This window comes from Tachyglossus aculeatus, chromosome 1 (genome assembly GCF_015852505.1).
Source record: "Tachyglossus aculeatus isolate mTacAcu1 chromosome 1, mTacAcu1.pri, whole genome shotgun sequence".
Classification (NCBI taxonomy): Eukaryota; Metazoa; Chordata; class Mammalia; order Monotremata; family Tachyglossidae; genus Tachyglossus; species Tachyglossus aculeatus.
This window is the reverse complement of record NC_052066.1, coordinates 160286127-160308713: the sequence shown is the minus strand read 5'-3', so window position 1 is coordinate 160308713 and position 22587 is coordinate 160286127. Positions and strand designations below refer to the sequence as shown.

Below are 22587 nucleotides of genomic sequence, written 5' to 3'. Positions count from 1 at the left end.
AGGGAGGGAGAAAGAGCAGGGGTGGAGATGTACGTTTAGGTGTCGTCAGCGTAGAGATGATAGTTGAAGCTGAGGGAGTGAATGAGTTCATCAAGGGAGTGAGTATAGTTAGAGAACAGAAGGGGACCAAGAACTGACCCTTGAGGAACCCCTACAGTAAGGGTATGGGAGGGAGAGGAGGAGCTCACGAAGGAGACTGAGTATGAATGGCCAGAGAGATAGAGGAGAACTAGGAGAGGACAGAGTCTGTGAAGCCAAGGTTGGATAGCTTGTTGAGGAGGAGGGGGTGGTCCACAGTGTCGAAGGCAGCTGAGAGGTCAAGGAGGATTAAGCTAAAGTAGGAGCCATTGGATTTGGCAAGAAGGAGGTCATTGGTGACCTTTGAGAGGGCAGTTTCAGTACACATCCACCAAACTAGCTCTTTTCCTCCTTTCAAAGCTGTACTGAGAGCTCACCTCCTCCAGGAGGCCATCCCAGACTGAACCCCCTTTTCCTCTCCTCCTCCCCATCGTCCCCCCAGCCTACCTCCTTCCACAGCACTTGTATATATTTGTACATACTTATTACTCTATTTTACTTGTACATATTTACTACTCTATTTTATTAACAATGTACATATGCACATATAGCTGTGCACATTAGGATATGTGCATATCCTAATGATGTTCAAACCCCGGCTCCGCCAATTGTCAGATATGTGACTTTGGACAAGTCACTTAACTTCTCTGTGCCTCAGTTACCTTATATGTAAAATGGAGATTAAGACTGTGAGCCCCCCATGGAACAACCTGATCACCTTGTAACCTCCCCAATGCTTAGAATAGTGCTTTGCACATAGTAAGCACTTAATAAATGCCATCATTATTATTATTATAGCTATAATTCTATTTATTCTAATGGTTTTTACACCTGTCTACATGTTTTGTTTTGTCTGTCTCCCTGTTCTAGACTGTGAGCCCGTTGTTGGGTAGGAACCGTGTCTGTATGTTGCCGACTTGTACTTCCCAAGCACTTAGTAAGTGCTCTGCACAGAGTAAGTGCTCAATAAAGAGAAGCAGTGTGGCTCAGTGGAAAGAGCCCGGGCTTTGGAGTCAGAGGTCATGGGTTCAAATCCTGGCTCAGCCAATTGTCAGCTGTGTGACTTTGGGCAAGTCACTTAACTTCTCTGGGCCTCAGTTACCTCATAGGTAAAATGGGGATTTAAGACTGTGAGTCCCCCATGGGACAACCTGATCACCTTGTTACCTCCCCAGTGCTTAGAACAGTGCTTTGCACATAGTAAGTGCTTAAAAAATGCCATTATAAAAAAAATACGATTGAATGAATGAATGAAAGAAAGGCACTGTTTAAAACCAGATTGATTCTCCACCCACCCCCTCTTTAGCCATCTGGCAGGTTAGCTATCATCGAACCATATAGTCCATCCTCCCCAGCTCTGCAGGACACACTCTGAAAAACTATTTTAATATTCTTCAAAATCCTGGGGATGTTGCTGGTGGTTTGTAACTAAGTACAGTTTACCAAGAGCAGTGGGAAACTGAGGGCTTCCACCTCCAAGTTCCATTATTTTAGACTGAACTCCTTGTCTTCCCTCCCAAACCCTGCCCTCTCCCTGACTTTCCCATCTCTGTTGACGGCACTACCATCCTTCCCGTCTCACAAGCCCGCAACCTTGGTGTCATCCTCGACTCCACTCTCTCGTTCACCCCTCACATCCAAGCCGTCACCAAAACCTGCCGGTCTCAGCTCCGCAACATTGCCAAGATCCGCCCTTTCCTCTCCATCCACACCGCTACCCTTCTCATTCAAGCTCTCATCCTATCACATCGGGACTACTGCATCAGCCTTCTCTCTGATCTCCCATCCTCGCGTCTCTCCCCACTTCAATCCATACTTCATGCTGCTGCCCGGATTGTCTTTGTCCAGAAATGCTCTGGGCATGTTACTCCCCTCCTCAAAAATCTCCAGTGGCTACCAATCAATCTGCGCATCAGGCAGAAACTCCTCACCCTGGGCTTCAAGGCTCTCCATCACCTCGCCCCCTCCTACCTCACCTCCCTTCTCTCCTTCTACAGCCCACCCCGCACCCTCCGCTCCTCTGCCACTAATCTCCTCACCATACCTCGTTCTCGCCTGTCCCGCCATCGACCCCCGGCCCATGTCATCCCCCGGGCCTGGAATGCCCTCCCTCTGCCCATCCGCCAAGCTAGCTCTCTTCCTCCCTTCAAGGCCCTGCTGAGAGCTCACCTACTCCAGGAGGCCTTCCCAGACTGAGCCCCTTCCTTCCTCTTCCTCTCGTCCCCCTCTCCATCCCCCCATCTTACCTCCTTCCCTTCCCCACTGCACCTGTATATATGTATATATGTTTATACATATTTGTTACTCTATTTATTTATTTATTTATTTTGCTTGTACATATCTATTCTATTTATTTTATTTTGTTAGTTTGTTTGGTTTTGTTCTCTGTCTCCCCCTTTTAGACTGTGAGCCCACTGTTGGGTAGGGACTGTCTGTATATGTTGCCAACTTGTACTTCCCAAGTGCTTAGTACAATGCTCTGCACACAGTAAGCACTCAATAAATACGATTGATGATGATGATGATGTTATTTTAGCTTGTTGATGAGGTTGCTTGAGGTCTGCAGTTTATTGTTACTGTTTTCTTTAAATATCCCCACCTTAAATTGTCAGACCCTTTTTGGACAGAGACTGTGTTGGATACGTTAATGGCACAGTTGGACAGAGCACGGCCTTGGGAGCCAGAAGGTCATGGGTTCTAATCCCAGCTTCACCACTCGTCTGCTGTGTGACCTTGGGCAAGTCACTTTACTTCTCTGTGCAACAGTTATCTCATCCGGAAAATGGAGATTGAGACAGTGAGCCCCACAAGCGACAGGGACTCTGTCCAACCTAATTTGCTTGTATTCACCACAGCACTCAGTACAGTGCCTGGAACATAGTAAGTGCTTAACAAATACCATCATTATTAAGAAGGAGCATGGCATAGTGGATAGAGCACTGGCCTGAGAATCAGAAGATCATGGGTTTTAATCCCAGATCCACCACTTGTCTGCTGTGTGACTTTGGACAAGTCACTTCATCTCCCTGTGCCTCTGTTATCTCAGCTGTAAAATGGGGATTGAGACTGTGAGCCCCACATGGGGCAAGGGACTGTGTCCAACCCGATTTGTTTGTATCCACCCCAGAACATAATACAGTGCCTGCCACATAGTATACACTTAACAAATACCATAATAATAATAATAATTATTATTATTATCCTAGCTCTTAGTACAGTGCTTGGCATATAGTAAGCCCTTAATAAATGCCATCACTCACTAACACACTAAGTTTTGACTATTTGGTCTTCTCATTTCCTGTACAAATTGCCTTCAAGGCAAAACCCAAGGGTTTTGGGGGGCAGAGAAATGGCTTTTCTTGGCCACCATGCAGCCAGGAGTGGGATTTTATTGGCATATGCTCAGCTGACTGTGAGAATCCATTAGGAAGGATCCCACTACAAATAATAATCAAAATAATACTAATTGTGGTGCTCATTATGCCCTTACTATGGCCAAGCACTGAAGATGTGACCTGGGGAAAGGAAATTAATTGGGGAAAGACTCCTAGGGATGTGGGTTTTCAGGAGGGCTTTGAATTTTTATGCCTCCTCATTCTCATGACTTTTCTTGACTTCTAATCCATCACTTGATACTTCAGTTGAAATGGCTTAAGGGTTAAATAGGGTGACTAGTAATTGCTTTCACTCTTATAGTGTTTAAAGCAGTCTATGTAGTGAGTGCATACCAAGTTCAAATCCCAGGTAAGACATAGCTACAATCTACAACCCCTGTCTCTAAATCGAAAAGGGAGGAAGAAGGGGTACTTAATTCCCATTTGACAGGTGAGGAAGCTGAGGCACAAAGAAGTTAAGTGATTTGCCCATGGGTCACAGCAGGCAAATGGCAGAGCTGGAATTAGAACATAGGTCCTCTGACTCCCACGACCATGCTTTTGGACTGTCTCTATATGTTGTCGACTTGTACTTCCCAAAGCACTTAGTACAGTGCTCTGCACACAGTAAGTGCTCAATAAATACGATTGAATGAGTGAATGAATGCTTTTTCCACTAGGTCATACTGTGTCCCAAAAGTGAAGGGAAGAGAATCAGGGTCATTAATTTTAAAATCAGACAAGTACAAGAGATATAATACAGGGGAATAAATCCATCTGGCTGAACTAAAAGAAGTCCTAAAATGTGCCCAGCAAAACTTAGGAATTTGGGGTTCTTTACATGAGGATTCAGGTGTGAAAGAAGGAAAGTGGGGTATATTGTCAGAGAATGTATTTTAATAAGACCTGCATCTTACTATCATGGCCATTGATTCTGGGCTGCCTCTCTCACTGGTGACATTCCATTGGCTCCGTTGCTGTGCTCCATACCCTCTGTTGCTTTTAACAGACTCAGCATGGGAGAATTCACAGATGCGTAAAGCAGAGTGGCAGGATAGAGTACGGGCCTAGGAGTCAGAAGGACCTGGCTTCTAATTCTGGATCCATTTCTTGCCTGCTGTGTGATCTTCGGCAAGTCACTTAACTTTTCTGTGCCTCAATTACTTCATCTGTAAAATGAGGATTAAGACTGTGAGCCCCAAATGAGACAGGGTCTGTGTCCAACCTGGTTATCTTGTACCTTCTGCAGTGCTTAGTACAGTGCCTGGCACATACTAAGTGCTTAACGAGTTCCATTAAAAAAAGAAAAAAATGAACACAGCATGGGGCCACTCAGCCCTGCCCAAAGTATAGGACCTCTCTCTGCCACTGCTCCTCAACCAAATCTCCACACCCCCATTACACCCCAGATTGAGCACTTTCTCATGTGTGTGTGTATGTGTGTGTTCACATATGCACACCCCTTTCCCTTCCCTAACCCCTCCAGGATATGACCCTATCCTAAACTTGCTCAGAGATCTGCCTGCCATAGAGCCAGCCCTGCTCATAGGTCAGTATTTCACTACTCAGTCAATCAATCAATCAATCATTTTATTGAATGGTTACTGTGTGCAGAACACTGTACTAAGCATTTGGGAGAGTACAATGTAACAGGGTTGGTAAACATGTTCCCTGACCACACAAAGCTTACTCATAAAAGATATCAAGAGAAATGCTGTATCCAAATAAGATTATGGGCTTCTATGATTAATCCCAAGCAGGTGAACTATACGTGGGAAAATTATCAGGTTTAAAACTGCCACTTCTCCCAAGGCAGTGTGTATATGTTGCGTGTGTCATAGTCCAAGATGATATGAATAATGTTACTGCTACTTGGGAGTGAATTGTGATTTACTTCCCCTCTGCCTTCAAACATGCCCATGTCTCTCCCATCCTAAAAAAACCCTCTCTTGACGCCACCTCACCTTCTAGTTATCGCCCTATATCCCTCCTACCATTCCTTTCCAAACTCCTTGAACATGTTGTCTACACTCGCTGCCTCGAATTCCTCAACAACAACACTCTCCTCGACCCCCTCCAGTCAGGCTTCTGTCCCTTACATTCCACGGAAACTGCCCTCTCAAAGGTCACCAATGACCTCCTGCTTGCAAAATCCAACGGCTCATACTCTATACTAATCCTCCTCGACCTCTCAGCTGACTTTGACACTGTGGACCACCCCCTTCTCCTCAACATGCTATCTGACCTTGGCTTCACTGACTCCGTCCTCTCCTGGTTCTCCTCTTATCTCTCCAGTCGTTCATTCTCAGTTTCTTTTTCAGGCTCCTCCTCCCCCTCCCATCCCCTTACTGTGGGGGTTCCCCAAGGTTCAGTGCTTGGTCCCCTTCTGTTCTCAATCTACACGCACTCCTTTGGTGACCTCATTCACTCCCACGGCTTCAACTATCATCTCTACGCTGATGACACCCAGATCTACATCTCTGCCCCTTATCTCTCCCCCTCTCTCCAGGCTCGCATCTCCTCCTGCCTTCAGGACATCTCCATCTGGATGTCTGCCCGCCACCTAAAACTCAACATGTCCAAGACTGAACTCCTTGTCTTCCCTCCCAAACCCTGCCCTCTCCCTGACTTTCCCATCTCTGTTGACGGCACTACCATCCTTCCCGTCTCACAAGCCCACAGCCTTGGTGTCATCCTCGACTCCGCTCTCTCATTCACCCCTCACATCCAAGCCGTCACCAACACCTGCCGGTCTCAGCTCCACAACATTGCCAAGATCCGCCCTTTCCTCTCCATCCACACCGCTACCCTTCTCATTCAAGCTCTCATCCTATCCCATCTGGACTACTGCATCAGCCTTCTCTCTGATCTCCCATCCTCGTGTCTCTCTCCACTTCAATCCATACTTCATGCTGCTGCCCGGATTGTCTTTGTCCAGAAACGCTCTGGGCATGTTAATCCCCTCCTCAAAAATCTCCAGTGGCTTCCAATCAATCTGCGCAACAGGCAGAAACTCCTCACCCTGGGCTTCAAGGCTCTCCATCACCTCACCCCCTCCTACCTCACCTCCCTTCTCTCCTTCTACAGCCCACCCCACACCCTCCGCTCCTCTGCCGCTAATCTCCTCACTGTACCTCGTTCTCGCCTGTCCCGCCATCGACCCCCGGCCCACGTCATCCCCCGGGCCTGGAATGCCCTCCCTCTGCCCATCCGCCAAGCTAGCTCTCTTCCACCCTTCAAGGCCCTACTGAGAGCTCACCTACTCCAGGAGGCCTTCCCAGACTAAGCCCCTTCCTTCCTCTCCCCCACGTCCCCCTCTCCATCCCCCCCATCCTACCTTCTTCCCTTCCCCACAGCACCTGTATATATGTATATGTTTATACATATTTGTTACTCTATTTATTTATTTATTTATTTATTTTACTTGTACATATCTATTCTATTTATTTTATTTTGTTAGTATGTTTGGTTTTGTTCTCTGTCTCCCCCTGAGCCCACTGTTGGGTAGGGACTGTCTCTATATGTTGCCAACTTGTACTTCCCAAGCGCTTAGTACAGTGCTCTGCACACAGTAAGCACTCAATAAATATGATTGATGATGATGATGATGAATGTCTGAATCTTTTCATATATTTTGTGGTCATTTAATTATCTGATTCTAAATGTTTAAGAAATGGCAGATTATCTTAGCTCATTTTGCATCATGCTAACTGAACAATCTGAGTCTTTCACCCCTAACCAAGTGCATTGCTAATATGTACCACTGGGACAAATAGAAAGAATTAAATTTTGACAATCAAGTGATTGTTCTATATCCACATTGTTCTCTGTCCACAATAGGGCACTCTTGGGAATGTGATTTACTATTTAGGATCTATTTTTAACTTGTGGTTTCAGAAATGTGCTAAAAATAAGAACCCTCTTTTCTCCTTTAGGACCTCCTTAGAGGAAAAAAGGTTAACAATAATATATGTGTGGTGGTTAATAATAGTTGGTGAGATGGGATCACCACAACTCTGAAATGCCATTAGGCTTTGAAAGCCCACTTACAGGTTAACCAGAATCTGCTGATTTCCTTTCATCTTTCTACCCTCAAGTATTGAACCTAGAATAAAGGGGCACAAGACAAATTATCAGCACCAGAAGCTTATGCAGTACAGAACTTTGTTCATTTCTTTTCCACACATATTATTTCATTACCTTGGCTTATGAGTCAACAATATTTCAGATCGAAATAAACATAAATGAAAGTGGGAGTACTGTGATCTGCAGGATGAGGAAGATCTGAGCTAAAAGTAATAAATATTTTCACTGAAGCTAACAACGAAGTCATTCCCCTTTGGAGCAGAAATTTCTAAAACGTCAATTACTTTTTTCTTGAAATGGATAATGCAAGAGTCAGACTTAAGCTTCTATTCTCTTCCTCTGTGACCAATCCAACTAATGACACATTGTTTATTGGAGGCTTTTTGTGTTTTAACTAGTTACTGTTGAGTAACAAATCTCTACTCTTCTTTTTTGGTTAATGAATACTTTAGGTTAAAAGGTTAATGAGTATTTTATTGGTTAATAGCCATTTTAGCTTCTTTCTTTGTATGCTGGGAACCTCCATCACATTTTTCCCCTTCCCCAGTTGGTAGCTGCAAAAAAGAAAAACCAAAATTTAACAAAGGCAATTCCTGGTCCAAAAGTTAGGGGATGCTTTGGGGAGGGATTTGTGGTTTGTAACATATTTAATGGAGTGGGAAATCAAGCCAGACTTAGGCAAGACAGCAAGTTGGGTGATTTATCCAGCCTTGAGAAAATCTGGCTTTGTGTCTTCCTCTCACATGCCCCCCTTCTCTTACCGTCCCCTCCCCTGCCATCCAAAGTAGTTTTGGATTCCCAGAATCCCCCACTCCTGCACTGCAGTGTCCAGCCCAGGCCACGTTGCAGTAGAGCCGGTCCTGGGTCCTGCCATCACTCCCATCTCCCAATGCAGGCAAATTTTATTGTTCATTTTGTAGCAAGTTACTAGAAAAGTCAGGAAAGTTTTCCATGAGATATTAGTGCTAGCTAACCCAAAGGGATGCTGGCACAAAATGACCAGAGTAGGCCAAATGAGACCAAAGATGACCAAATGACTTGTGCAAATTGTCCTACACAAGTATAAAATCCTGCTGGTCCTGCTTAATACTTAGTATAAAACAAATTTCTTCTTTAAAAAGAAGGCAGAAAAGACCTTTGTCTTGGGCCACATTTTAGATCTGAGCTCACTATGAGCTTTTTTTTCAAAACATGCAGTCTATCTCAGATATTAAGTAGAAGTGGAGGGTATCATTTAAACCTGAGCTCTAAAAAGCCCTCCTAAAATGCCCTCTAGAAACAGAATTGAAAGTGATTACAGGGGGTCTATTTGAAGGACTATTCAAAGAATGATTGTAAATAGAAAATTCCAATCAGATTCTTTCTTCATTTCTAATTCTAAGAATTACCTGATTCTGCATTCACTCTTCCCCTCACTTTTTTTTTAATATTTGTTAAATGCTTATTGTTTTATAGATAAGGTAACTGAGGCACAGAGAACTTAAGTGACTTGCCCAATGTCACACTGCAGACTAGTGGCAGAGGCAGGTGTAGAACTCAGGTCCCTCTGACTCCCAGTCTCGTACTCTTTCCACTAGACCACACTGCTTCTCACATTTCATTTCTACTTCTAGCCTCCTTTTTCCTAAAAGAGGATTGTGCAAGATTCTGAGCAATATTCTTTTTCCTCTTTTTTTTCTCTCAGATAGTTTCTTCTTAATTAAAAAACAGATCTAAGGAGGTACTCCCTAGCAACCGCTCTGTGAAATTCCTCTTCCTTTTTTTTTTCCTTCTTATGGATTGGTTCTGGTACAGTCAATACTCACAATCCATCATTTAAGTTCTCAGAACATATCCACTCATCCTTATTTCAGATGCAGGGATTTGTCAGAGAAAAAATGTCAAGTTTCTGAATGCTTTCATGGTTGTTTCCTCTGACTCCTCCATTGGATGAACTTAATGAAATGGGATGTGCCTGCAGTATTTTGACTCAGCCTTGTTAATAGGTTTCAAAATCTCAGTTTGGCCTGCCCTCCCATTGCCCTAAGTATTCTCATTCATCAGCTCCTTCTGCTCCCTGTTGCTGGCTCAGAGAGCCTACAGTAAATAGACTCAGTATTCCTTTGCAAGTACAGATTCCCCTGAAATTAATCTGAAAATGAAAGATAGAGTTTATGAAATGCCATTTAGGTTTACTGCCTGATTTTCATTACCTCCACCATCCTAATTCTGTTAGATTCCATGCTTGTGGGCCAGGGCTGTTTTCCATAGCTATAGTCCCAATGTTGGTCCAGTAGAAAGAGCATGACTCTGGGAATCATGAAACCAAGGTTCCTGACCAAAAAACCATCTAGGGCATTTTGCAAGGAGGACAAGCTGAGCAGAAAAATTGCAGCCTAACATGAGCAGTAAAGACTGAGAGTGGCTACCAAGATAGCAGCCTGTTGCTGGGTGTGACACTCTGGCACAGTATTGGTACTGTGCAGCAGTCATTTCAGCCATGAATGGGTCTGAAAAAAAACAAACAAACCCAAAAACCTGCATGGCCCCTTCACAGTTCACTGCACCCCTGCCTGCATACTTGCTCACTGCACTCCATTTCCCTGATGGAAGATGATTTGGCAGGGCAAAAGAATATGACTGGCACTACCCCAACCACTGGAGCTGTAATTGATTTCTTTAAGAATGGCTGGCTCTCAACAGCCAGTAAGTCAATCTTATTTATTGAGTGCTTATTGTGTGCAGAGCACTGTACTAAGCATTGTGGAGAGTACAATATAACAATATAACAGACACATTCTCTGTCCACAACAAGCTTACAGTCCAGTGAAGGAACAGGAGAACAGGTGAACAGAACAGCATACACGAACAGGAGCTATCATCATCATTCATTCATTCATTCAATCATATTTATTGAGCAGTTATTGTGTGCAGAGCACTGTACTAAGCGTTTGGAAGAGTACAAATCAAGAGTAAATAGACACATTCCCTGCCCACAACAAGCTACAGTGTAGAGGATCATCATCATCATTGGCAATCAATCATATTTCTTGAGAGCACTGGGGAGAGTGCAATACAACAGAATTACCAGACACATTCTCTGGCCATAATGAGCTTACAGCCTAGCAGGAGTCATCACAGTTGGGCCAGAACAAATCAGTTAAATGCAAAAATTCACATTTTTCCAGGTTCCTTGGAGTGAACTAAGCAACTATTTTCTATTGGGAGCTTAAAGGCCATCTTGGAAACCTGTTTCTGTACCAAACTCTCTACTAAAGCAGTGATGATGGTAGGATAGAATAAGCGAAAAAGAAGAATATCTAATTTGCAAACTGAGTTTGGACCCCTGAAATCTTGAGTATTTGAGGGCAAGTTTTCCTTTGATACTTCTGTTTACCCTTTGATACAACAGTGGGGTTTGTCATAACTTCATTTGCATTTCTGTGTCTATATTGATGCCAAGTATCCTTGCTTGGTTATGCATTTTGTCATGGATTTCAAATTTTTCAGAAATGTGGTCTGCACTCTATATTTGATAGTGAATATTTTCTAGGGTTCTGAATATGTGGAAAAGAGAGATAGAGTTAGGAAGTAACTAGACTGTGAGCCCGTTGTTGGGTAGGGACCATCTCTATATGTTGCCAACTTGTACTTCCCAAGTGCTTAGTACAGTGCTCTGCACACAGTAAGTGCTCAATAAATATGATTGAATGAATGAATGAATGAAAGTAAGTAGTCATAATTAAGAAGTAAATGTAAAGCCTTCCATGGAAGCTAGTAAAATAATAACCTTAGTCAAACTCCAAAGTTATCAGCATGTTTCATGCTTTCTAAATTTCAGGTGAGGATTCATTGTCTCAGGGAGACTCATTGAGCCAAATTCTCCCCAAGTAGTTTGGGAGGAAGAGTGTCCTCCCCTTTTGCCTCTATGCCATAGTCTTCACTGGACTCTTACTTGGGAACAGTTGGGAAGGGAATGAAGAAGTTTTTGCTAAACAAGCAGGACTGTCCAAAGTTCACAGCTGCTGTTCTGCTCTCAACCCTTCTCCGCACCAGTTTCTGTCTCCAGACTTATACAGCAAGGGCCTGGGAGTCAGAAAGACCTGTGTTATAATGCCACTTCTGCCACATGTCTGCTGTGTGAACTTGGGAAAGTCACTTAACTTCTTTGGGTCTCAGTTACCTCATCTGTAAAATCAAGATGAAGACTTTGAGCCCTATATGGGACAGGGATTGTGTCCAACCTGATTAGTTTGCACCTATCCCAGTGCTTAGAACACTGTTTGGCACATAGTAGGCGCTTAACAAGAACCATAATTATTATTCTTAGTCTCTTCATTCAGATTTTCTTTCTCCTGGGTCCATGAAGTTAAACATGGTCCCTAGCCAATATGTTTGAAGTACACCCAAAAGCAATATTCACCATTATATTGGGAGGGGTTACTTTGAGAATTACTCTAAAATGCATTCATTCATCAGCTCTGAAGAACAAAAATGAGTATATTTGACACGAATGTGGACACATATTACTTTTCTCTGGTGCTCTCAAGACATTTCTGTCTTCATCTTCCAAACACATAGCTATTTTCATTATCACTTTAATTTCTGTCTGGAATAGGTTTGGATATTCATTTCACAGTAACAAAATGAATAATATGTGGAGATAACAAAAATGCTGACTGGAGACCAAAAATCACTGCAGTCACCAACTTATATAATGCAGATCACTTCTCACTTGATGGGTTCAGCTGTAACATAGCAATGACTTTTCTTTAGGGGAAAGAGAAATTGCATTATTCTTTCAAAGATCTACCAACTGGCAATAATAGACTATTAGTATGAACACAAGTGAACACTTTGCAATCCTGAATAAGGTACATTGCCTGTAGCATTATTTGTGGCTGAAAATATCTGTGCAAAGGATGATTATTTCAGAAAGTTATGCATGCTTTTGAATGGTGTTTTAGAATATTACAGCCATATTCTGCAGAATTTAAAATTATTTGGACAAAATTCTTTCAGGAAGATTAAGGACAAGCAATATCCTAGTGCTTAATTACTAAATGATGTTCTGTTTGTTTAAAAAATCTCTGACTAGGTCAAAATTATTTTTTAAAATGTTGAATTCCCCTCCAAAGACTGTCTGAAAGTTGAGCTGTGGTGGTCAAGTTTTGTTTGGACCAAGTGGTACTTTATCCTCTAATAATAATAGTAGTGGAGCTGGCCTTTTTTTAAAAAAAGACGATGCTGCCAGCAATGAGACTACATCCTCAAATAATAATCCATAATGTCAAAAATGTTTTTGCTGTCATAAGAATCATTCAACTTGCAGAGAGCATACGTATGTGTGTGTGTTTGTGTGTGTGTGTTTATGTATTTACTGAACTAAGGTTAAACTGTATTCTGAAGTTTCTATCTACACTATTAATCAATGAATTGTATTTATAGAACACTTTCTGTGTACAGAGCACTGTACTAAGTGCTTGGGAGGTAATAAACAACAATATAACAGACACATTCCATGCCCACACTGAGCTTAAGAAATTACCTGGACAATTCAAATTAAAAATTAGACTTTGACCCCAATTGTCTGGGTGTCTTGAGAGAAAAGATCCTTTGTTCTGGTCTTAATTATCCGGGCAGTTTGGTAGTGTAGACCTATTTACTATGTCAAATTTAAGTAGCAGTCTAATCAAAGCACATAATTCAGAACCTATTTTTCTAGCTTGAGAACAATAAGAGAAGCAGGGTGGCCTAAGCGCAGGCATGGGAGTCAGAGAACCTAGGTTCTACTCCCAACTTCACCACCTGTCTGCTGAATGACCCTGAGCAAGTCACTTAAATTTCTCTGTGCCTCAGTTACCTCTTTAGTAAAATGGGGACTAAGACTGTAAGTCCCATGTGGGACAGGGACTGTGTCCAACCTAATTATCTTGTATTTTCCCTAGTGCTTAGTATAGTGCCTGGAAGATAGTAAGTGTTTACCAATTACCACAGAAAAAATAGAGAGAGGCCCCATTAGCCAACAGCGTTTTCCATTAAATGAGCCAACCTTCCAGAATCAGCAGGGGGACTCTTCTCTACTGCTGAGGCCTTGAGAAAGATTGCCTAGAGGAGCTGAGGAGACAAAAATAAAAAGGTGGGAAACCAGTGTCCTTGCCTTTGCCTTTGCCTAATGCCATCATATCGGGCATAGCATTTCAAGAAATTTACAGAGTCCCTTTATTCCAGCTTCATGTGCTTTTCTACCTAATTCTCCTCTCTCCCCTACTCAATGGCTCTCTGACTTGAGAGAAAAAAATCTCCAACTGAGTATTTTTTTCAAAACTGTTGTTGCGGATATAGTTATTCCCCCAAACACCTGAATTCAGACAAAACAGCTAATGTTGCTTTTCCTCTTAGGATGAACCTTTAAAGGAAGTATCTTCAACTTCTCTTTGGGCCTTACCAGATTCTAAACTCTTATAGAATGAACCTCCAGAGGTAAAACCTGTACCTCCACATCCTGAGACAGAGTTTTAGGGACTCTCTTTTGGGAACAGAAACAATTGGATGCTCAGTCTGGGAATTGAACCCAATCAATCAATCACATTTACTGAGGGCTTACTGTGTGCAGACCACTGTATTAAACACTTGGGAGAGTACAGTATTATATAGCTGGTGGACACTTTCCCTGCCCACAACAAGATTACATTCAAGAACTTCTTAATGTGTCAGACCACAATATCTCTCATCATGTTTCCTCAAAATGGATTCATGTCCAAATTCCACTACAGAAATCAAACCAATAGTCAAACAGCATTTAGGTGTTTTTTTTTTTTTTTGGAGGGGGGAATTAAAATGATGGGATAAACCCTTTCCATTCAGAATTGCCTTTCGATCCCTGGTTTCAGTCCAATTTAATGAGATGACAGCAAAACTAATTACAAATAGTGAAAGTGGGAGGAGGGATATGGCAGGAGGTAATAGAAATAAATTAGCTGACTAAATAAGTACATGTAGAAATGAATACAAAAATAAAAATGTACATGAGTGCTGAGGCTAGGTAGAGAATATGTAAGTGGTAAGCATAGGGGTTGGATTGGTACAAGTGAGGTTTATTTCATAAATCTGAAAAGGCTTACTGGAGGAAGTGTGATTCCAGAAAGACTTTGAAGATAGGGAAAGTTGAGGTCTGGCCAACTGGAACTGAGAAAGAGTTCTGAGCAGGAGGAAGAGCAGGGAGCCATGAATCAGAGGTGGGAGAGTTGAGAGTGAGGGGCACTTAGGAGGCACAAAGAATGTGAACTAAGGAGAATATGGTAAAGAGAACATATGTATAGGTTGACTGTTATTAGAATGCTTATAGGTAAGCAAGTGAAGTGAGCCTCTGAGTTTAGTGAACCTATATGTAACATGTAAGAGAGCCTATAAGTAAGCTAGAGAAAGTTGATGAAATGCCTTAAACAAAATGTTTGTTTTAAAGGAAGAAAGCAGCCATCAGTGGGTTTGGAGGAATGGAGGGATGTGTGCCAAGTGACAGTTCAAGAAAATGATCTATTGGGGAGTATGGTCTGAAAGGAGGTGAGGCTGGAGGGGGAGACTAGTGAGGAGGTGAATACAACAGTCTAACCATTTTATGACAAGAGCTTGAGCCAGATTGGAGGTTTCTGGGTGGAAAGGAAAGGGCAGACCTGGGAAATGTTAAGGAGTAAAAATGGACAAGATTCAGCAATTGATTTTACGTGAGGGTTGAAAGACCTCTGAACTGATACCTCTGGTGGTGGTGGTAGTAGTAGAAGTAGTAGTAGTAGTAGTAGTAGTAGTAGTAGTAGTAGTAGTAGTAGTAGTAATGGTATTTGTTGAGCACCCCCTGGGTGTAATTTTGTGTACTAATACTTGGGAAGTACAACAAATGCACAAGACTCCTTCCCTACCTGCCTCCTGCCTGGAGTTTACCTTCTAAAGGTGGAGGAGAACACAGAAGTATTTGCAAGGACTGGAACAAGAAGCATTTCAATGAAATAGTCAATCAATATAGATATAAACAAGTGTATTAACAAGAGTTGAGAATGTGAATAAATAAAAACATACCTCAGTGTACGAGGTGGCTTAAGGGCCCGGGTAGCCCAGTCGGTAGAGCATCAGACTTTTAATCTGAGGGTCCAGGGTTCACGTCCCTGTGCGGGCGAGGAAATATTTTCCCCCTTCTAGACTGTGAGCCCACTGTTAGGTAGGGACCGCCTCTATATGTTGCCAACTTGTACTCCCCAAGCGCTTAGTACAGTGCTCTGCACACAGTAAGCGCTCAATAAATACAATTGATTCATTAAGGGCTGATAAATTTCAAGTACTGATAATTAGTTGGGGAAAGGTTGTTGGAGGAGGTGGGATTTTAGGAGAGCTTTGAAGATAGGCAGGGCTGAGGTCTGGTAAATTTGGGAGGGTTCCAGAATTCCAGTGCCAAATGTCAACATGAGTATGGAGTCAGAGCAATAGGTGATGTTGGGAGCAAAGAGTGAAAATAGGCTAGTAGTAGGTGAGAAGAGCCAGTAAATCAGGTGGGAAAGGTTGGTGGGGAGCCTTGGAACCAATGATAAGGAGTCGTTGATTGATACGAAGGAGGTGGCTAACCATTTGAGGACTTTGAAAATTATTCAGAGACCCATCAAAGCCATGATAGACTACATCAATCAATCAATCAATCGTATTTATTAAGCACTTACTGTGTGCTCAATAAGATAAGTACTAAGCACTTGGGAAGTACAAGTTGGCAACATATACAGACAGTCCCTACCCAACAGTAGGCTCACAGTCTAGATTATTCAAAGCAAGCAGGCACTCATGCACAGCTTTCAGGTCAGTGAACTCATGGTCGTCAAAACCCAAAAGGTGACTATAGCTATTCCTTTGTTCAGCTTTCTGTCTTCAGAATTTGGTGCTTTAGAGAAAAGCCATTTTGCCAGATTAGGAAATGATTTTTTTAGTTAAATCATCCTAATGATTACCCTAAAGCTATTATATACTCCACCACATTGTCAAAATTATTTCCATGACCTCATTTAATATATAGTATTACAGAGACCAATATGAAAGTGCATCAATCATTTTTACCCCATTTGATGAGCTTTTAAAGACTGTTTAAGGCTTACTGTAGAGCTGATTCTAGGTGTAAAGGAGGGATAGGTGGATTAAAATTGAGGGATTTTTTTAGTGTGCATGGCGAGAAGGGATGGAGAAATGAAGTCTGTGCTATTTAATAGGCAAGGTGATTAGAAGCCTTTCCATATCACCTCAGAACAATTAAGTTCTCTGGTGATTATTGCTCAGGAGAAGCAATATGTTCCTGTAGCACAACATATCCAAGCCATAGCCATAGCTGTTAGTCCCATGATGTTTGGGCATTAAAAAAGGGTTAGAATCTGTGGTAGAACCTAAAATAGAAGCATAAAATGAGCTAAAATCTATAGTAGGCACAATGCTGAATATATATGGGGCTGCTTTAGGTTATGGGATTTGAAGTTGCTAGGGAGATCATCCATCTGGTTCTAAGAAGCAGCATGGCTTAGTGGAAAGAGCCCAGGTTTGGGAGTAAGAGGTCTTGGGTTCTGATCCCGGCTCCACTACTTATCAGCTATGTGACTTTGGGCAAGTCACTTCACTTCTCTGTGCCTCATTTACCTCATCTGTAAAATGGGGATTAAGACTGTGAGTCCCATGTGGAACAACGTGATTACCTTATATCTACCCCAGCACTTAGAGCAGTGCTTAGCACATAGTAGCACTTAACAAATACCATCATCATCATTATTATTATTATACTGGGTTGTCCAATTTTCAGCCAATCTGTCCTTTGTCAGGTCAGTAACAGTGTGTTTTGGTATTCTTGAGTGTCATCAGTGGCCACCTTAGACATTTCCCAGGGCTCACCATGGAAACAGTTCATTGGTGGTCACTCAAGGCCCATTTGAGTTCCCTTCTAATTTCCATCTACATCCACTCCCTTGGAGAATTTATTCGCTCCCATGGCTTTGACTAACATCTCCATGCAGATGATTCCCAAATCGACCTCTCCAGCCCTAACCTTTCTCCTTTTGGTCTCGTATTTCCTCTTCCCTTCATGACATCTCTACTTGGATGTCGTGTTGACATCTCAGACATAGCAAAACAGAACTCCTCCCCTTTTTTTAACTTTATTTGTTAGGTGCTTATACAAGCTAATCAGGTTGAACACAGTCCATGACCCACATGGAGTTCACAGTCTTAATCCCCATTTAAGCACTGTACTCCCCTTGAGTTTCCCATCAGTATAGGCAGCCCATCATCCTCCCTGTCTTGGCACTATCCTCGACTCCCCTCTCTAATTCAACCCACATATTCAATCTGTCACCAGATCCTGTCAATTCTACCTTCAGAATATCACTAAAATCCATGTTTCCCTCTCTACCCAAACTCCTACCACGTTGATCCAAGCACTTATCCTAAACTGCCTTGACTACTACATCAGCCTCCTTACTGACTTTTCTTCCTCCTGGCTCTCCCAACTCTAGTCCATACTTCACTCTGCTACCCAGATCATTTTTCTCAAAACCTATTCAGTCCCAATTGATTGATTGGCTGACTGATGTTACCCCACTCCTCAAGAACCTCCAGTGTTTGCCCACCCACTTCCACATTAAACAGAAACTCCTTACCATTGGCTATAAAGCACTCAATCACCTCGCCCCCTCCTATCTTACCTCACTGATTTCTGACTGTAACCCACCCTCCTCACTTCATTCTTCTAACACCAACCTACTCACTGTACCTCAACCTTGTCTATTTTGCCGACGACCCCTCGCCCATATCCTGTCTCTGGGCTGGAACTCCCTCCCTCTTCAGGCCTGTCAGATAATCAATTCTCTCGTGCTTCACAGACTCTCTGTAGCACATCCAAGAGGTCTTCCCCTACTAAGCCCTCATTTCCCCTACTCCCTCGCCCTTCTGAACCACCTTTGCACTTAGATTTGTACCTTTTATCCTTCCCACCCTCAGTCCCCCAGCCCTTATGTCATATACATAATTTATTTTAATGTCTATCTCCCCCTCTGTAATATACTTGTGAACAGGTAACATGTCCACCAAATTTCTTATCTTGTACACTTCCAAGCACCCAGCACAGTGCTCTGCACACAGTAAGTGTTCAGTAAATTCAGTTGATTGATTGAATAGTGAACAGGCCTCTTCTCTTGTCCCTACTTCCTCTCCCCTAGACCTTGTCTTAAGTCCTCTGCTCCAGGAAAGGAGTGAATATTGGCCCTTATTTAAACTGCCCGGGAAGCCAATAATAATAATAATAATAATAATAATAATAATAATGTTTGTGAGCCCGTTGTTGGGTAGGGGCCATCTCTATATGTTGCCAACTTGTACTTCCCAAGCACTTAGTACAGTGCTCCGCACACAGTAAGCACTCAATAAATACGATTGAATGAATGAATGTTTGTTAAGTGCTTACTATGCGCCAGGCACTATATTAAGCACTGGGATGGATCCACAGGGATGGACACAGTCCCTGTCCCAGGTGGGTCTCACAGTCTCAAGTCTCAATCCCCATTTTATAGATGAGGTACCTGAGGCACAGGTAAGTGAAGTCACTTGCCCAAGGTCACACAGCAGACAAATTGTGGAACCAGGATTAGGAACCCATGACTTTCAGACTGCCAGGCCCATGCTCTTTCCAACTACACCATGCTGTCTTAAATGATGGACTATATCTACCCCCGCATGGACTCCTACAGCAAATCCTTTCTGAGACATAAAAAACTGAGGGATTTCCCATTGATCTAAAATTATGGAAATTTCAGGTTGAAACCACAAGCAGCCTGGAGACTAAAAACTCCATGCTTCCTCTTCCTGCTCCCCACACTACAGCAACCTGCTACTCTTGATGAAATACAAAATGCAGTTTTCCAGGAAACCCCCATCCATATTTGTCCCTCAGCTGTGGTTCCCAAGGATCAGGCTGTCTTGAACCCACTCTACTCACCTGAATTAGGGTTTCCAGCTCTTGAGGGGTCACACAGACATGATCCCGAAGAAAATCTGCCTTCTCTAAGGCGATTGTATTTTTCTGGCTGCTCTCAAAAGGTTGCTCCAGGGCTCGGAAGACCAGACCGCCAGTGACCAGGTAGACCACCACAACCACAAAGATAGCCACGACAGTTTTCCACTTCATGACTGTTTGCAAGCCCTGGGAAGTGCTTTCCATTCTGGCAACCACCGTGGCCCGAGAAGTGAGGGAGAGACGCGGAGCCGGACGATGACCGTTAGTTGGGGCCTTGGGCTGACAAGCCGACACTGCCGCAGGAACAGCCACTTGGGGAAAAGAAAAGAAATGTTTAATGTTAACATCCCATTGTTTTAAAATAGAGCTCTTTTGCAGTCCAGTTTCCAAACAGGAACATTAAAACTGGGGGCCTAAGCCCTGAAATTAGTAAAACCAGTCCTACCCTTCAGGGAATCTTAATATACCAATATACCATTGGGATAGCCCATTGAATCTCCCAGTGTCAACTTTTGGAACCTAGCAAAAGGACCCAAACTTGAACTTAGTCCTTCACTTCTCTACAAAGCCAGTGAAAATTCTGAAAATGATTTATTTTTCACAAACCCTTTTTGATATTTTGTTTCTTCTGTGCTTTCTTTACTAAGAGTAAGAGACATAAAACTATGGTAACATTTGAAGGGCATGAATTCTTGAACTGAACTGAAGCAGTGAGGCAGTGTGGCCTAGTTGAAAGAGCAGGGACCTGGGATTCAGAGGACCTTGGGTTTTAATCCCAGATCTGCCACTTTGCTGTGTGACCTTGGGCAAGTCACTTAACTTCTTTGTGTCTCAGTTACCTCAGCTGTAAAATGGGGATTAAGACTGAGCCCCATATGGGGCATGGACTGTGTCCAACCTGATTATCTCATATCTAACCCAGCATTCATTCACTCAATCGTATTTATTGAGCACTTACTGTGTGCAGAGCACTGTACTAAGCGCTTGGGAAGTACAAGTTGGCAACATATAGAGACAGTCCCTACCCAACAACGGGCTCACAGTCTAGAGGACTTAGTACAGTGCCTGGTACATAGTACATAGTACATAGTAAGCACTTAACAAATGTCATAAAAAATAGTACAAAACCCTCGGGAAAAGTTATGTGGAATAAAAATAATTCACCTGTTCAGCTAGACTTCTTCATAATATCCAGAGATAAATGTACAAAGGGGAGAGAATAGATAAAAGAATGCAAAGGTGAGTGCAACACATAGGATGGCTCCTGGGACAAGGAGCCATAGAAAAGCTGGAAAAGAAAATAGCCAAAATTCACAAATAGCAAAGAAAATCTGAGTTTCTGAAGATTACTTTGTGCTCAGGAGTAAAGATCACAGTGATTCAAAAAGTGAATGGTGACTGGTGTTCAAAGTCAAATTGTATTTCCTAAAAAGTAGATACAGTTTATGGGAGATTCTAAATGCATGTCTGTAGGGAACATGTCTACCAGCTCAGTTATATTGTACTATCCCAAGCAGTTAGTACAGTGTTCTGCACACAATAAGCCCTCTAAGTGAATGAATGAATGAATGAATGAATAAGTACGATTGATTGACTTATTGATGGAAAATACAAGTTAGCTAGCTGAAAATTCCTTCTAGCTTATTAGTCCCTGAAGTTCCCTCTTCCCTACCTCTCAAAATTCCACTGGAAGGTAATTTCCTTAGGATTTCATGAAATCTTTCAGAACTATTCCATATAGTTGTAATTTAATTAATTTGGAAACAAGAATTTATCTCCCAGTCTCAACTGGTGTGGCAGGAATTAAATGGCCATATGATATTTAGTTTTTTAATGCAATGCAAAAATGTACTGTTAAGTGAGTGAGTGATACATATTTTTTTCCAGTTTCCTTTCCCTCTTATTCCCTTAGATTGCATGTCACTGAGCTTCCCAGTTTCTTCATGAACAAGGAGAAGATTTAAGAGATTTCAAATAATTAACAAAAGAGGTGTAAACAGTTAAGCACTGGTAGGATTTGTGTGGCTAAATCTTAGGCTGCATAAAGTACATGATGCTTTCTTATTTTTCAAAACTCTAAATGTCAGCACTACAAATACTTTTTAAGAGAGAAGTTTAGAAAAGTACATTCCTTAATTTCATAGATCCAGTAGTGTAGCTTTGCCCTATTTCTAGCATGAGCAAGAGTCAGTCAGTCAGTTTGTGAGTTTCAGTACTGCCCACAGGACAGTGTAAAATTCATTCATATACTCTTAAAGAAGGATTTGGCATTTCTGGATAGAGTAGGAATCTTAGTAGTATAGGCCTTCTTTTGAATAGTAATTATGGCATTTATTAAGCACTTACTATGTACCAAGCACTCCTCTAAGAGCGATGGTAGATACAAAGTTATCAGTTGGATTCAGTCCCTGTCCTGCTTGGGGCTCACAGTCGAGGTAAGAAGGAGAAGGATTTAATCTCCATTTTAAAGACGAAGAAACTGAAGCACAGAGAAGTGAAGTGATTTGCCCAAGGTCACACAGCAGAGAAGTGGCAGCGTCTAGATTGGAACTCAAGTCCTCTGACTCTCAGGCAGGTGTCCTTTCCAATAAGCCACTCTGCTTGAATTTGTGAGTGCTCTTTTTTCAGGGCTTGCCTAGAAAGTATGAGTTTAAAATAACACATTGATGGACTTTTCAGGATTTTCAAATCAATAAATCAATAGCATTTATTGAGTGCTTTACTGAGTACTTGGGAGAGCACTATATAACAGAGTTAGTAGATATGATCCCTGCCTACATGGAGCTCAGAGTGTAGAGGGGGAGACAGCCATAATAGTAAATTATGGATGTGAACATCTTAAGTGCTCTATGTGCCAAACACTGTACTAAATGCTTGGGAGAGTACAATATAAAAGAATTGATGGACACAGTCCCTGCTCACACAGTGCTTAGTTTAGAAGGAGCTTCCAATCAAGAGTCATGGATGGACATTAAAATAAATTATGGGATATGTGCAAAAGTGCTGTTAGGACTGAGAGTGGAGTGAATATCAAATGCTTAAGAG

The 22587-nt window shown here is 42.3% G+C and overlaps 1 protein-coding gene and 1 non-coding gene across 2 annotated transcripts in view; one reads left to right on the top strand and one right to left on the bottom strand.

The window, feature by feature from the left end:
• Positions 1-22587, bottom strand: part of KCNK10 (potassium two pore domain channel subfamily K member 10) — a 93404-nt gene that overhangs the window by 55504 nt on the left and 15313 nt on the right. Inside the window, exon 5 of the mRNA XM_038746055.1 lies at positions 19525-19853. Within this exon, the coding sequence (XP_038601983.1) occupies positions 19525-19853 (329 nt within the window). The remainder of the gene's footprint in view (positions 1-19524; positions 19854-22587) is intronic.
• TRNAK-UUU lies at positions 15615-15687 on the top strand. The gene has a single exon. It is a non-coding gene; the product is annotated as a tRNA-Lys (tRNA).